This window comes from Micropterus dolomieu, linkage group LG16, assembly GCF_021292245.1.
Source record: "Micropterus dolomieu isolate WLL.071019.BEF.003 ecotype Adirondacks linkage group LG16, ASM2129224v1, whole genome shotgun sequence".
Classification (NCBI taxonomy): domain Eukaryota; kingdom Metazoa; phylum Chordata; class Actinopteri; order Centrarchiformes; family Centrarchidae; genus Micropterus; species Micropterus dolomieu.
The window spans coordinates 15,555,709-15,570,630 of NC_060165.1; the positions used below are offsets into that span (position 1 = coordinate 15,555,709).

The 14,922-nt window shown below is 39.5% G+C and overlaps 1 protein-coding gene across 5 annotated transcripts in view; it reads left to right on the forward strand.

Annotated features, from left to right (window-relative positions):
- cacna2d1a (calcium channel, voltage-dependent, alpha 2/delta subunit 1a) overlaps positions 1-14,922 on the forward strand; it is a 113,450-nt gene that overhangs the window by 4,169 nt on the left and 94,359 nt on the right. For 4 of the 5 annotated variants that reach the window (XM_046071953.1, XM_046071954.1, XM_046071955.1 and 1 more), the window contains exon 1: positions 7,662-8,006. The exons of the other annotated variant lie outside the window; for it this stretch is intronic. In XM_046071953.1, the coding sequence (XP_045927909.1) occupies positions 7,927-8,006 (80 nt within the window). In that variant the 5' untranslated portion in view covers positions 7,662-7,926. Of the gene's footprint in view, positions 1-7,661; positions 8,007-14,922 lie in introns of those variants that run through there. 5 annotated transcript variants of the gene reach the window in all.

Consider the following 14,922-nt stretch of genomic DNA (forward strand, 5'->3'; position numbering starts at 1 on the left):
TCATCATGGTTGATGATTTGGTTTAATTATAATCTTTGCATGGACACCTGTTGCAGATACCATGCATGGCTGTGATAGCTGTATAGGGCTTAGTAGGCTGCAGTGAGTCTCAACTGTACTTTTAAATAGAGTAAATATTTTAAATATAGAATAGCGCTGAGGTCTTGCCACATGCTATATTCAGAAAGTTTGTCATCTCATCAGGATGTATTCCAATATTCAGAGTTGCATTGCATTATGTTGAAGAGACTTCATTATTTACTTACTTAATTTAAAGATATTCTGCATATTAAGTCTTAAACAGAACAGTTCGACATTTTGGAGAATTTGCTTATTTGCTTTCTTGCTTAGAGTCTGATGGAAAGATAGATGCCACTCTGATATCTGAGTGCTAAATTTAAAGCTACAACCAGCTGCCAGTTAGCTTAGCTTAGCATGAAGACTGGAAACAGAAGAAATTTGTTTGTGATTTAGAGGTGCTGTTAGCTGGATTTTTCTTACCCGCAGCTTCACCTACGTTCCTAACTCTATCATTTCTTCTCATTAGTGTTTGTAAGAGAAGGATGTAGTGTTGAAGGCAATGGTTTTGTTGACTTATCATGTGCTCCTTGCTAAAAACGTTCACAATTTGATCAAAGTATGCTGGGCTCTCCCTGCAAGATTCAGCTCTGTTGTCTACATCATACCCTTTCTGTCTCCCCCTCTCATTTTATGTTTCCTGTGTTGTCTTTCATATTCACCCTTTCCATTCCTCTTCTCAATAACTCCCCCCCTGGTCTCTCCCTCTCTCTTTCTGATGGATTCCTCAGATCTTTGACTTCTAAAGATGTGTTTGTTCCCCTCTTTTGCCTTCAAAGATGCGGCCTGCGTCAGACAGGGGCTTGGAAACACCTTGCGTCTATGATTCACTGAGCAGTGAAGCTGATGAAAATGACAGAGATTTGGCAAGGCCACATCAGGTGACGTCGACGAATGCATCAGCTTATACTAGGTCAAACAGGGTTTACACACCCATCTCCAAAAAGGAGCTGGCAACATTCAATTGTGGGGTCATTTGGAAATATTTGTTCTTTGAGGCTTTGTTTCTTGGTGCAGGGGGGATTACAATGGATAATAAATGCGACCAAACAGATACAGTGAAAATGAATGTTAGGGTTAGTGAGATTTAGTTGGCTCTAAGAATGGCAATGTCTGACGGTCAGTCCATCACTTTGGTCCAGTCTGAAATATCTCAACAACTATTCTCATGAGATTTTGTACAGATATTCTAGAGCCACCAACAGGTCAAATATTTCACTTACCCTGTGAAATATCTCAAAGATTGTACATGATAGATTTGGTAGATATTCATGGTGATCGATGAATCCTAATGACTTTGGTAAAGCCCTGATTTTTCTCATTTTTCGATCATGAGGTTGACATTTGTGGTTTTCAGTGAAACTAGTGGATGGATTGCTATGAAGTTTGGTATGGACATAGAGGTCCCATTTAAAAATTTCACTTTGTCTGATACCTTGCTCTATAACCAAATACCTGCAAAACTAACGACATTCCCATCATTCTCAGCTGTTCTTAGTTTAGTGCTAACTAACAAATGTTAGCATGCTAACATGCTAAACTAAGATTGCACAGGATAAGCGGTTGACGTTGGATGGATGGACTGTGAGCATGTTAACACGCTAACATTAGCATTTAGCTCAAAGCACCTTACATAGCCGCTAGCTTGGCTGTAGACTTTTACAGTTGTGTAACTTGTTAAATTGACAGAAATATCCCAAATATTCTGGTCTTACATGGGATACTGATCTTCTCTGGTGGGAAGAACAACATGTTCAAATTTGACATCCTAATACAATTACATAGAGACCTGAGTACAGCTGAAACCAACTGGACTTGGATTTAATGACCAGTGCCCTCTTCCTGTTGAGCTGAATTTGTTCTCTTCCTACAAAGAGAACATCTGTGAAAGTCCAGATATCCAGATGATGCACAGACAGGGAGGTGCTGTAACTAACCAGTGACTAATGTTGATGTAGATGAAGCCAGAGTCTGGGAACATAAATGTGAATTAAGCAAGCGTGACAGCTTGGCAGTTGTAGATAATTCTGTAGACCATGAAGTTTGGATATAGAATAGATATATTTGAGGCAGAAAGTATTTGGTAACATAAATAGAAAGATAAAACTTCGAGAGCCACCTGTTACCTATGTAACAGTTTACTGCTGTACATGTGGCTAAATCATAGGCCATATTATGTGACTTGTCACCATGACATTTCGTATTAAAGTATCACATGACAACACTCATATGTACAAAATAAAAAAAATTAATTTTGTAAGAAGTAACAAGATTTTATATGTAAAAAAAATTTAACAGGACAGCTAAGACCCTTCAAGTCCAATCACCTTGGATGCCCCCTGAAGTCTGCTTCCTGTCACTGGATCCGCGTTTCACCCTGAGGCCCTCCTTTGCCGGGCCATAACTTCTCCTCCTGACAGAATAGCTTTCACTAATAGTAATGTGATCAGTCAGTGCACAGAGGGGACTGAGGCTGCCCCTGTCCCGAGTGAGACATCATATCACACACATTCGCCATCACTTCTCTTTCACTGAGTCAACAAGGCGCAACCATGCCGACTTTCAGCAAGGAGGAGACTGTGGTGCAAGATTCTTTTTTTGTGGTGACAAAAGCTTTATGTGTCATTACTGATAATGATCAGTCAAAGACAAAGATGTCCAACAGGGACTAAGAATTTGCAGACACAGACATGAAGATACTAGAAGTAGAAATACTAGCTTCACTCAGTCTTATAAAATTAGATACTTCTCTCATGTCCGTAGGTAAATATAACGCTACCGCTAGCAGGTGGTTAGCTTAGCTCAAAGACTGGAAACAAGCGCAAAGAGCTAGCCTGCTAAATCTGTATAAAAGCAGTGTGTTATATTTTTACAGTGGTTTTATGGGACTATTTAACATATACTGTAATGTGTTCGTTTGTGTGCTTAAGAGGTGCTGGTACACGTAAGTGGATTTTGTTAATTTTGGACAGAGCAGAGCTCTGTTGCTTGTCTTAGATACCTTTAGTCACTGTAAGCTAATCAGCTGCTGAGGGTATTCATCCTACGAATATGAATAGTTAATGAATAACGACATAACTTAAAGAGAACAGTTTGGTATTTCTCATATGTCTCGTAAATATCAAACAAAAACCAGTGGTCAGTTTACATAGTGTAGCATAAAAAAAGGAAGAGCAAGTCTGGCTCTGACTGAATGTAAAAAATAAAATCCACCTACTGCACCTCTTTAGTGCACTAATTATATCTGTTGCCATTTTTTATGCTAATCTAAGGTAACTGTCTGCTGGCTATAGGCCTAGCCTCATATTTAGCTGAGAAATATGAGAGTGAAATTGATCTTCTCATCTAAATCTTGGCAAGAAAATGAATATGCTTATGTCTCAAAATGGCGCAACCACACCTTTTAAAATAAACCTAAACACAATTTCCTCAAAATACACTAAACTCCAGCTACACTGTATCCACCTAAATCACATCTAATATCTCAAGAAGGTATGGATTTTCCATTTTCCATCATGTTCTACCTTTCCTCATAACAGTTGGATGTCACAATGAAGAATGCATTGGTGTCAGCTTATGTGGAGACAAAACACATGTCCCATTGTCTTTGCCAAGAAGACACTGTGCAGGGGAGATGCCGATTAAACTTTAAACTTGGAAATAATTCGTTGCCATGGTAACGCACTTGCCCAGAAGAATTATTTAATGAATCGTGGTTGGCAGCCTGTGGGGGATGAGGAAAAGGCAAAATATAGTATAATGCAAGCTTTTCGCATAAATGCAGTTTCCTTAATTTATAGTGAAAGCTCAGCGGTATATGCATCAATTTGTTTGTCTTGCAAGATACTCAAAAATATGAGAAGATCTGACAGTGACATTTTAACTTTTCAGACAGGAGCCAGATTTGACAGATGCTTCATCATATTGTATCATATCATGTGGCGGCTGCTCTCCCAATGCTTACAACCTGCGTTTTTCCACTGATGTCAGCATTTGGATAACTAACCATAAAAACCAAAGATAATCAGAAATGTAGGAGTTGGCCAAAAAGAAGAAAAGACTTCTTAACTTGACTTGAAAGTGTAATTTGATGTGAAAAATGGCCATGGGTGCATTTCAAATGTCATTTGAATAAAATGAAAAGGCATTTGCCCCGCAAATGTGTTTTAATGAGCTGCTACATTTTTAGAAAATTAAACCTTATTATTAGGCACTTCTTTGTTATCTGTGCTCTTGTGTTACAAAATTTGAATTTAGTTGAGCTGGTTGAGACTGATTATTAATAGCTTAATGGATGAGGTCAACAATAAAAACGATGGTTTTATAATTTATTAAGGGCCATCCAATACTAAAGGTTTTACCATGTGGTGCAAATCAAAAGTCATAAAATATGTTTAAAATCAAAAATTCCAACTTGTTAGCTCATCTTTACTTTTGCAGCAACTTTCTGAGCAAATAGCTTACTTTCTTCTTCCTTGTTATACTGAGAATTTATTTATCCTGTTTTGCCCTCTCAGTGCAAATCCCATTGTGAATACACACATGTAACATGTGCACTCACTGGTTAGGAAAACAACAGCCTTGTGGCTCGGTTGTGAGGAGTCAGTGTGGAGTCAGTGTGGAGACAGCGAAAGGGTTGCTAGGCGACAGCAGCCGGGCAATTCCCTGGACAGGTGGGTGGGGTCGGGAGCTGGTGAAAGGAGGCCACACCTGCTGCCTGCCAGACAGATGAACACACATGCACCCGCACACACACATTCCTAATTCACTCAGAAACACAACCTTTACATCAACCCCCCTGTCGCTCTCTATTACGCACACACTTGCACTCTTGATTTTACCTCTTGTTGCTCTTTTCTGAAAACATGACCTGAAGCAAGCTGTACCTCAGTGGTCAACAGGTTCAAATAAAAAGCAGTGAACCACATAACTGAGAACCAGAAGTTGAATTTAAAATTCACAACAAAAAACATTTTTTGTTGGTGTGTCCAATTGTAGGCAACATTGTTTTTAACCAGTTAACTAGTTTTGTTATTAATTTTTCAGAGTTGCTAAATATGGTGTCTGGCAAAGGTGCCATTGGTGTTCATTATAACAAACCTAGAAACAGAATCAAAGCCTACATTGCAAACCTTTAAAGGGTAATTTCGGTATTTTTAAACCTATTTTCACATATTGTGGTGTCGAAATGACTAGTAGGTACAAAGAGTTTTGGAATCTCTGCAGTAGATGGCTGCTATGGGTGCAACATGCTCCTTCAGGGAAATTGCGGATGTCAAAATTACGTCCACAAAAAGCGCTTATTTTTGCCATCGACAGGCTCAGGCTGTTATGCCAGGTGTCTGACAACATCATGGAAAGGATCCCTAGTAAGACGCGATAACACCTCTGGTTTTTAACCAGAAACAGAAGTCTCGCTGAAGGACAATTCCCGCTCTGAAATCTTGTGAGAGGTAAATTGTTGCAGGAAACCAAAACAATGAGCTAAAGGACTTGTGACACTGTAGAACTGAGGGGAAATGCAAAGTTTGGTGATAAATCTCTGTGGGTTTGTCACTAGTGACCCCAGTAACATTACTCATAGTCATTTAAATAGACATAAAAATGTTGATTACAGCAGCTTTAAAGGCAAACATTACATAAAACCACTCTGGGTGTCAGTAATCTGATAATTTATTGGAATGGAATGTATTAGTCAAACTGAATTTTCTGCTTTTGAGAAGCTTTTGTAAAACAAACTAATCCCTGTGAAAATCCTATATAATCCTATTTAAGAGAGTGTTGCATTTGCTTGCCTAATTCAAAAACAGAAGCAGCATGAGGGATTGCTGTTGGATTTCTGTATATGGCAAAACATGGCCAAAAGGCTTTTGCCTTTTCCCCCCAGATTAATGTCTTCAGAATATAAATTTTTAAAACACGTTATTTATTAACTGGTAACTTCCTCACCAAAGTATGTTCATCTATTCCCGTTTATCTATATATAATACATTTACTTACTATTTTTTTCTCTCTTTCTGTCTGGCAGACACTCTCTCCTAACCTGCCCCGCCTCTTCACTGTTTCTCTGTAAATATACTCCTCTCCCCCACCTCTGAGCCCTGCCCGGCAAGAGGTCCCGGAGGATCAGCTTTTATAAGAGTTATAGTGAAACCTGAGTGGGGGGACATGGACAGCTATTTGCACAGTAAAACTATTTGTGTGATTATAATATAACAGCAGATGAACAATACTTAGCCTAGTTTGTCTGCTGTTACCCTGGATGGGAAACACAGTGAACTTGTGAACACATCCTTATTCACAGCTACACACAAACCGTAGACAAACATTATGTTGAATAATAACTTTGGTGTTTCATAGTAAGTGAGGAGCTCTGAAGAAATTAGTCAGGGATTACTTCTGAATCTGACAAAGGGATTTGCAGATTTGCAAATCTCATTAGAAAGTTGTATATTCTTCTCTTATTTACCTTGCTGATTGTCCCAGCAAAGGAAAATGTCACTTCATATTAAGTTTGCCAGAGCCCTTGGAGCAAGTAGAATTCATTATCACAGTTCTGCACTGATGCTCTGCACTGTTGCAAATTAAATGAAGACTTATAATGATATACATAATAAAACAGAGAACCCCTTAATAGATGGAAATTGTGAGTTTCCCTTGTGATGTTGTGCTGAATCTAACATGGCCAGCAGTCAGGTTGAGGGCCTGAAAACGCTTTCAAAGTTGTCCTTATCTGCACTCAAATCCCACCTGGTTTGCGGTGTATCCATGTTATGGAGGATGCAGAGGAGGGAGAACAAAGCCCTTCATTCTTTGGAGAATGGAGTTCATGTTAGGCTTGTGTGCTTCATGATACAAAATAATAAGAGGCTGCAGAGTTTATAGAGAAACAGAAAATGTATTCTAAACAAAAAAACATAAATTGTTAGCTGTTTTTTGCCCTGTGATGGTCATCAGCTTGAGGTCATATAGCAACGTGACGGAGACCTGTAGACAGGAAGGTGGCTGCATGGTGTTGTGGCGAGGATCGACTCCAACTGCAAGAGAGCCATGCGTAATTGCTGCAGCGTATTGTGGGTAGAGAGGGCGCCCGGTAACCCATTTGTGCGTCAGGAACACAAAGACAAAAAAAATATCACACACTGTAAAAAATGTCATTAATGGTAATCCACACTTGTGTCCATATTATGTCATCTGGAGTCATTCAGATTTTTTTTTCTCGACCAGTGGATTTAGTTCCCACTTTTTCATTGGATTTTCATAGAAACGTTTGTCTAAATTTCCACTGAAATAAAACACAATACAGAATGACACGTCTCCGCAAGGCCATCCAGAGAAGGAAACTTTCAAATTCAAATAAACACCATCGAAACGATGACTGAAATGCACTGAAGATGAAAATCGCACCCACTTTAACACTTTCCCACGTGTTTGACAGTGAGAACCTCACTACTAAATTACGGTTAATCAGTTTTTTTGCAGTGTGCGGAGTGGCACCGCTCTGTCGGCCAAGCTTAAGATCTAAATGCGCCCTCCCCCTTTTCTCCTTTTATTTTTTGACACACGCCGTAGTTATGCTCTAATAGCCTATCGCAGTTTGAGACACTCTCTTAACAATCACACACTCACGCGCGCGCACGGCTGAACCAAAAAAAGCACACTCCTGAACTCCACCGGTGTGAGGGGTGGCGGGGAGGGGGGCATAGAAATGAGATTTGATTCCAAACGCGCACCGATGGCGGTGTGAGGCGTTTGGCTGAGAAGTACGCACGGCGCTGTGGATTTGTGAACCTTTTTTGTGCATCTTCTTCCAATCTGGATCCTGGTTGAGGGAAAATAAATAAAGCTATGGATTACTCAGTCTGCCTACTTTTACTCCTTTCAACCATTTCGTCTGTGTCGCGCGGACTATTCCCAACACCGCAGATGTGAGTACAGCTTCAACCAGCCTGTTGGCTTCTCAAAGTCTTGGATAATATGTCGTAGCAGAACAGCCAGGCCTTTTTCAGAGTTTTATTTTTTATCTTACAGTCAAGATTTTTTTTAATATAGCCTGTTATTACTATTCCTCACATATAAATGTCATTAAATATTCCCTCCCAAGGTTTACATTTAATTTAAACTCTGTGAATTGCAATTGGTGGAACATTATCCTTGAAGCAGAAGCAGAAAGTGCTTCCCTTTGGCCAAGTGATGATGACTGCGCGTTACTTTGGACACAACTTTACCATGTGAAACATGATATTTAAAGCTCCTGTCCATTTCTTGCCTGCTTGCAGTAGCGTGACATGTGGCTTGCTGTAGAATCGTCCCAGGAAGGCAGACTGAGGTCTGAATGTGGCTCGGGGGTTCCCAAACTTTTCCTGTAGCATCTCGTATGACAGTCTGTAGTTTGTCTGAGAAATCGGACTTACTTGACAATACATATACAAGGCATTTGATATTGATACTAAGATTATAGGAGAACTATTAGAAAAGATGCTCCTCTGATCAGAACAGTTTTGCCAAAATTAAAAAGAACTGAAACAATTAGTCGATTAACAGCAGCTGTTTTGATAATCAGTTAGTCATTTCTTTCAAGCAAAAATGCCAAACATTCACCGTTTCCAGCTTCCGAAATGTGAACATTTGCTGGTTTTCTTTGTCTTCTTTGTTGGTCAGACAAGAACAAGCAATGTGAAGAGGTCACCTTGGGCTCTGGCAACTTGTGACATTTTTCACATTTTTCTGAAGTTGTGTTGACCAAACTAATTGTTTGATTAATCAAGAGAACAATTTGAAATAATAATTGATAATGAATTCATTAGTTGCTGCCCTAAAATGAAACAGTAGTAGACTCAACCAATTGTTGTTTTGCAGACCATGTGGGCAACTTGAAAGTCTTGTGCCCAGACTTCTTGAGAAATCTAAGTGTTTTAGACCTAACCTACTTTTTCCTTCGTAGGTGCAACTGTCTGCCAGTTCACAGTAATCTGTATGCACTCTGAATTTCACTTATTTGTTTAGACATACAGTAAATAATAGACTGTAGGATGTATATAATAGACATAAATAATTCCAATTCTATATAGATGTATAATAATTTCCATTATGCAAGCTTGTAGTTCAGCTTTGCTTTATTATTTATTGCCAAAGTCCCAGTATTTTTTCCCTCCAGGCTACAGAGCTGGAAATTCTCTTCTTGCCCTGCAGGGTGGGTTTTGAACTTGAGATAAAATAGAGGTATCACTCTCTGTCTAAATTTGACTCCCAATCTTTATACTTGTAGTGCAACATTAATAGATGTAACAGATGAAATATCCATGGTATACAGTTCCTAAATTAAACAAACATGTAGGTGGGTGATGCCGCACCTCACACTTAATCAACAGGTTTAAGATATTCCAGATGGTTCTAATGGAGGTAGGACTACAGTGTTTGGTTTTGAATGTAGCCCAAGTACGGTCCCCTAGAGAGGCGGTGAGCCATGATGGCACTCAGCCTAATGGCCGAGTACAATGATGTCAGACTAGCAGAGTGGCCTGCCCACTCCCTATATTTCATGGGCACTAAGTGGATTGATCTGTGGGTTTTGTACATGATATTCACACAGGCTTGGCGAGCTGTAGACCCACTTTCACTGACACAGTTGACTTACTGAGTAGAATTGGCAATTTGGCAGGAAAAACTATATTAAAATTCACAAGATTGGCAGGAGCTCTTTGTTTAGATTAGGAAAACTTCATTTATTAGAAAAGACGCTACCAGAATCAAACTAGAAAACACTCATGTAGTCTGTATTTTAATAATGACTGTGGAGGAAAGGTTCAACGCAAAAAGTATCTGAAATTCTGCAAAAGCAGGCAAGAAAATGTCTCATTCTCACTGTGTCTAACTACAGCTACTCTTGATGTACTCTTGTGGTGATGGTGATTTTGAATGACAAGTTTCACATTGACTCCTCGAGGTGAAAGCCATAGAGAGAAGCAGATAAACTACAAAGACAGGGATAAAGAGTCTGACCCAGTGTGTTCTCCTCCAGGAAATTCAGAAATGTGGATAAGCAAGGCCTTAAGTAACTCAGTGTTTTGTGACTATAAGTGGACATTTACATATAGTATGTGTACACTGGCATTACTGTGTTCTGTCTTTCTTTCTCCCCTGTCTTATGGCTTGAAGCGTGACTGTATCTCCATCTCTAACCTCACATGCCAGTATGGGTCTGCTTCAGATCTTCATGTCCCCTCTCTTTCTCTCAGCCCTCCCTTTTCCGTCTTGTTCATTCCCTGTCCATCTTCTCTCCGCCCGGCTCCCCATGTATCTCTTTGACTCTCTCTCCTCTCTTCTTTTCTTTGTTGCCGGAAGGCAGATGATTAACATCATCGAATCTGAAATGCAAAGCCTGATGTCATGGACTGTGCCCCAGAGATCCTGGCGCCAGCTAGCACATTGAGAGATCAGGGGAAATAAAAAGGAAAGATAGAGATGGAGAAATAGAAAACAAGTATATCCAGACTGCTTGGCCATCTTTATCCCATATGTCCATCCTATATATGGACATCTTGCTGCATGAATTCTGCATGTGTAGTATTGTTTACTGTTTCCACCCTCTCAGCCAAAAACCATGTGCCAACGTCAAATCATGTGCCAACGCATTGTGCTGAATTCAGCCCTCCAATCCAAGACTTGATCATATGTTTCTTTCTGGTATTTTTCATCTTAGTCACAGAAAAAGACACATTTTGTCTCCATCCTCTCTTTTTCCACGGTTTCTCATGGTCACCCTCTGCTCCATTTCTCCCACTCTCACTTGCTTTTTTTCTTTAAGGCTAACTAGATTTCATGCTCAACCAGCTAAAGAGCCATGCTTCTCGTGTTCGCGGCCTCGTCTCTGGCGATCAGTGGGCATAATGTGAGGAGGCACTTTATCTGAACAGAGAGAAACATGGGCAGTTGTGAACAGGGAGAGTGTAAAGATATGTATGAATATACAGTAAGTTTGTGAGTTATGAATTTTAAACCAACAAGATACAGGGAAGACAAGCAGGAGTGTGTGTTATCTTGTTAGTGAAGAGATTAAGAAAGTAATTTTTCACATTCCTTTTAAAAACTGTACTTTTACTCTTTTACTTTTACTCGAGTATTTTTTGGGCCACCAATTTACTTTTAACTTTGCTACATTTGCCATTTGTACCTATGTTACAACTAGTCTGTTACCTACTCTGCATTTTGCTACATTAACCGAACTATGGGGTTTGTGTAACACTAGTTTTGATTTGCTACAGTGACTTCCTGCAGTCTCCACTGGTTGCCTGACCTCACAGTGACGACAAGACTTTAGGCCTGGCCAGGATATTGTCTGGCACATAATCCCTGTAAAAGCAAAAAGGGACGTTTTCACAGGTACAATTTTTGTACAGCTTTAACAAACTAGATTAGAATATTTATGCTAAGTTGAGCTAACCGTCTGCTGGCTTCATACTTACCAAACTGATATGAGAGTGGTATTGATTGAATATGCATATTTCCCTAAATCTCAAACTATTCCTTAATTTTTTAAAAACAAGTGAGAAAATTTGCCATTATGGTTCAGATACTATCTATTCTCAATTCTTTCTTTGAGAATCTTATGAATCAGGTGTCATTTCCCTGATGGTAGTTTTCTGCCTTACTTTATCTTGCATGATCTCTTTGTCTCAATCTTGACACTTGTTTCATCCCGGTAGCCCATACTGAATATGGCTGACTTCCCACTTGAGGCCATGCATATGGGTCTTATTTCACCGTAAAACTTCCTCTGGACTCTGGATGCTTGGATGCACTGCTAATGCTACTTACATCATAAAATGTGACATATTGCAACAATAATAACTATAAAGAAATGCAGAGATAAAGATGATATTCATGACTTTAATCTGCAATTATGTGAGCATGTGTAAATACTGGAGTCATAATTTAATAGGTGGCTTGCAGCAAAAGAAAACTTGTGAATTCTTTTCCATTTACACATTTGCTTTATGTCATTGTGGAGTACAAGAATTGAACCAGAAAATGTGCCTAGATCCCTGGAAAATCACACCGGCCACAGTCACAGTGTCCAACACATTAGTCTATTATTATATTTTTACAAAGTATGTTTCATTTTTGGAAATGGAAAAAGCTCCATGGCATTGTGTCATGATTGAATCATAGAGCCTTGATCTTGTTTCTCGCTTTGTGAGAGACGGGGAGATTTAAAATGTCTCATCTAATACTATCAAAGGAATGAAAGGTTTTAATAAAACTGTTGATAAATTTGATTTTCCTTAAACTTTTATTCCAGTGTCAAATCTGAGGATGACACTGATAATACGGGGAGGTTGTAGAGGATGAATCAAATGTAATGAGCAGATGGAAATGATCATCTCAGGCCTGTCTAGGGTTTCCTTGGCAGTGATTTGCACCTCTTAGCCATGGGGGAGTTGTTGCTAGCAGGTATATTTCAGGAGGCATGCTCCTGCCTTTAGTTGAGCAGCTGGCAGGCTGTATCTGTTACACACACACATGCAAGGGTGCAAGATCTGTGCCCATGAATAATTTTTGCTCGCTTCTCTTATTACAGTCTTTGATTGCTTAAACACATTTCTTGAAATAATGCCTCTTTTTCTTGAAACTTTAAACACAAATCCACAACTTCTCACCCCATTCCCCAAACATCCTATTTTCAGGTCAAAATGAAGCTCTACGCTCAAAACCATTCAATCTTGCTGAAAAGCCTAACTTTGCCCTCAGACATGACACACAAGCCCTCAAAAACACACACACACACACACACACACACACTACAACACAGTCTTACACAGTCTTACACATTGGTGAGATAAATTCAAAGCAATACTAAAAAACTGGTTAAACGTAATGTTTGCTTGTGGTTTTCCCCCTCAAAAACCTTTTCACATGATGAACACAACAAAAGAAATAACATGTACATTTGCACATTTTTGTACAGTACAACACATCAAACAACAAATTATTCTGCCACAGCATCTTTGATCTGGGACAGGCCAGAGATTCTTGTCCTTCACCTCCTTCTCTACCTCTTCCTCCTCCCTACTCTTCGTCACTCCTCCTCCACCCTACTCCTGCTCCACCTCCTCATCTTCCTTCTGTCCCATCTCCTCCTCCAACACCTACTGTTCTTCTTCCTTCACCTCTTACTCTTCTCCATACTGCTCTTTCGCCTCTTCCTCTCTGGTGTCCTCTACCTCTTCCTTCAGATTTCTCTGGATCCATTGTTGTCCACTGAATGAACTGACTCTGGCCCTTTTATCTATCTATTGAAGGTTCTGATTGGTGTTATCAATTATGACTCTTTGTGTTTCCACCTAGGTAGTTGTGTGCTAATTGAGCTCAAGCTTTGCTGACTTGAGTAAACAATATTGATGTTAATGCTTTCTCAATGACCACGTGGTGTAGGCAATGAGAAATGAAGGGATTTGTGTGGAGAGTTTAGAAAAATGGAGTCATGGTTTTGAAATTTTAGTTCAAAAGTCTGGTTATAGTATTTAAGCAATTTTAAAAAAAACTGTATTTTGTTATTTATTTTCTCTCTCCCTCTCTCTTTCGCAAACTTTTCCTGCTTTTTCTCACTCATTTTCCTTCTTGCTCTCCCACTCACTCCTCTTTTCCCCGGGTTCAACCCTGGCTATATTTAGGCAAGCCTCTGTCTTTGGTGAAGGGCCGTTGAGTGTCTTGACTCAGACGTAAGTAAAGATACAGGACAGAGGGGTCATAAATCTCCCCGACTGACATTTTGTGGACCCTTTACTTATGTGTCGCCTCTGTGTTGCTTTAGTGTCTGGTTTAAGCTTCTCCTCCTAAGGTCCTCTTGAGAAAAAGTAATTTACCCCTGCCTTGTATGTGAAAAGAAAATTTTGGAGTAACGAAGCAACCCGAGTGCTGTATTACTTCCCTGCAATCCTTTGGCTCATGGAAATTCCCAAGAATTTTCCATTGCAGCGTTTCCCAGGCAACCTTGGGAATAGTTAACAGCTGTTTGGTTGGGAGGCCTGTCCGGTGCAGGAAGCACATCTGTAATCCGTAATATAAAACACAGACCCACAACCCTTCCTTATTCCATGGTTTATTTATTTATATGCCTTCTGTGTGTCTCAAAAGACATTAAGAAAGAGCCTACCAAAATAATCAATATTCAGGAAAGTGTGCAACTGGAAGAAAGAGGGTGTGTGTGTGTGTGTGTCTGTAAGTAAGAGGGTGTGTGTGTGTGTGTGTTGAAAATCAAACCTTGTGGCTCATCTCGCCTGTTGTCACGGCAAGTTTTTGTGGCTGTCATTTCTTGTCTTTTAAGTTCATGATCACATATTTGTCTGTGGGTCGAGAAAACAATGCTGCAAAACTGCTGGGGCTCATAAAATCTCAGAAATGCTTTTTCATAGCCTGTTGAAGACACTGGTAATGTAATGTTAAGATAAAAACAAGACATACCTGACAAGAACAATGTGAACATTAAAAGTTTTTACTTGCCATAATATAGCTACTTTACTATACTAAATTATTTCCATTTGAAGAAAGATATGCTGTCACAAGTGTAATAAAAGAATAGTCTGACATTTTGGGAAATATGCTTATTCCCATTCTTGCTGAGAGTTAGATAAGGAAATTGATACCACTCTCATGTCTGTACGCTAAATGAGGGTAGAGACAACAGCTGGTTAGCTTAGCCTAACATAAAGTCTGCTCTGGCTAGTGTTAAAATGATACATTGGGGTTTTACAGGGGCTTATGTAGACTAATTCTTGACTGGGCACAGTTTCTAATCATCATAATAATAATAATTCACTTCCTGGAGTCTTGTAGTCACTGCAG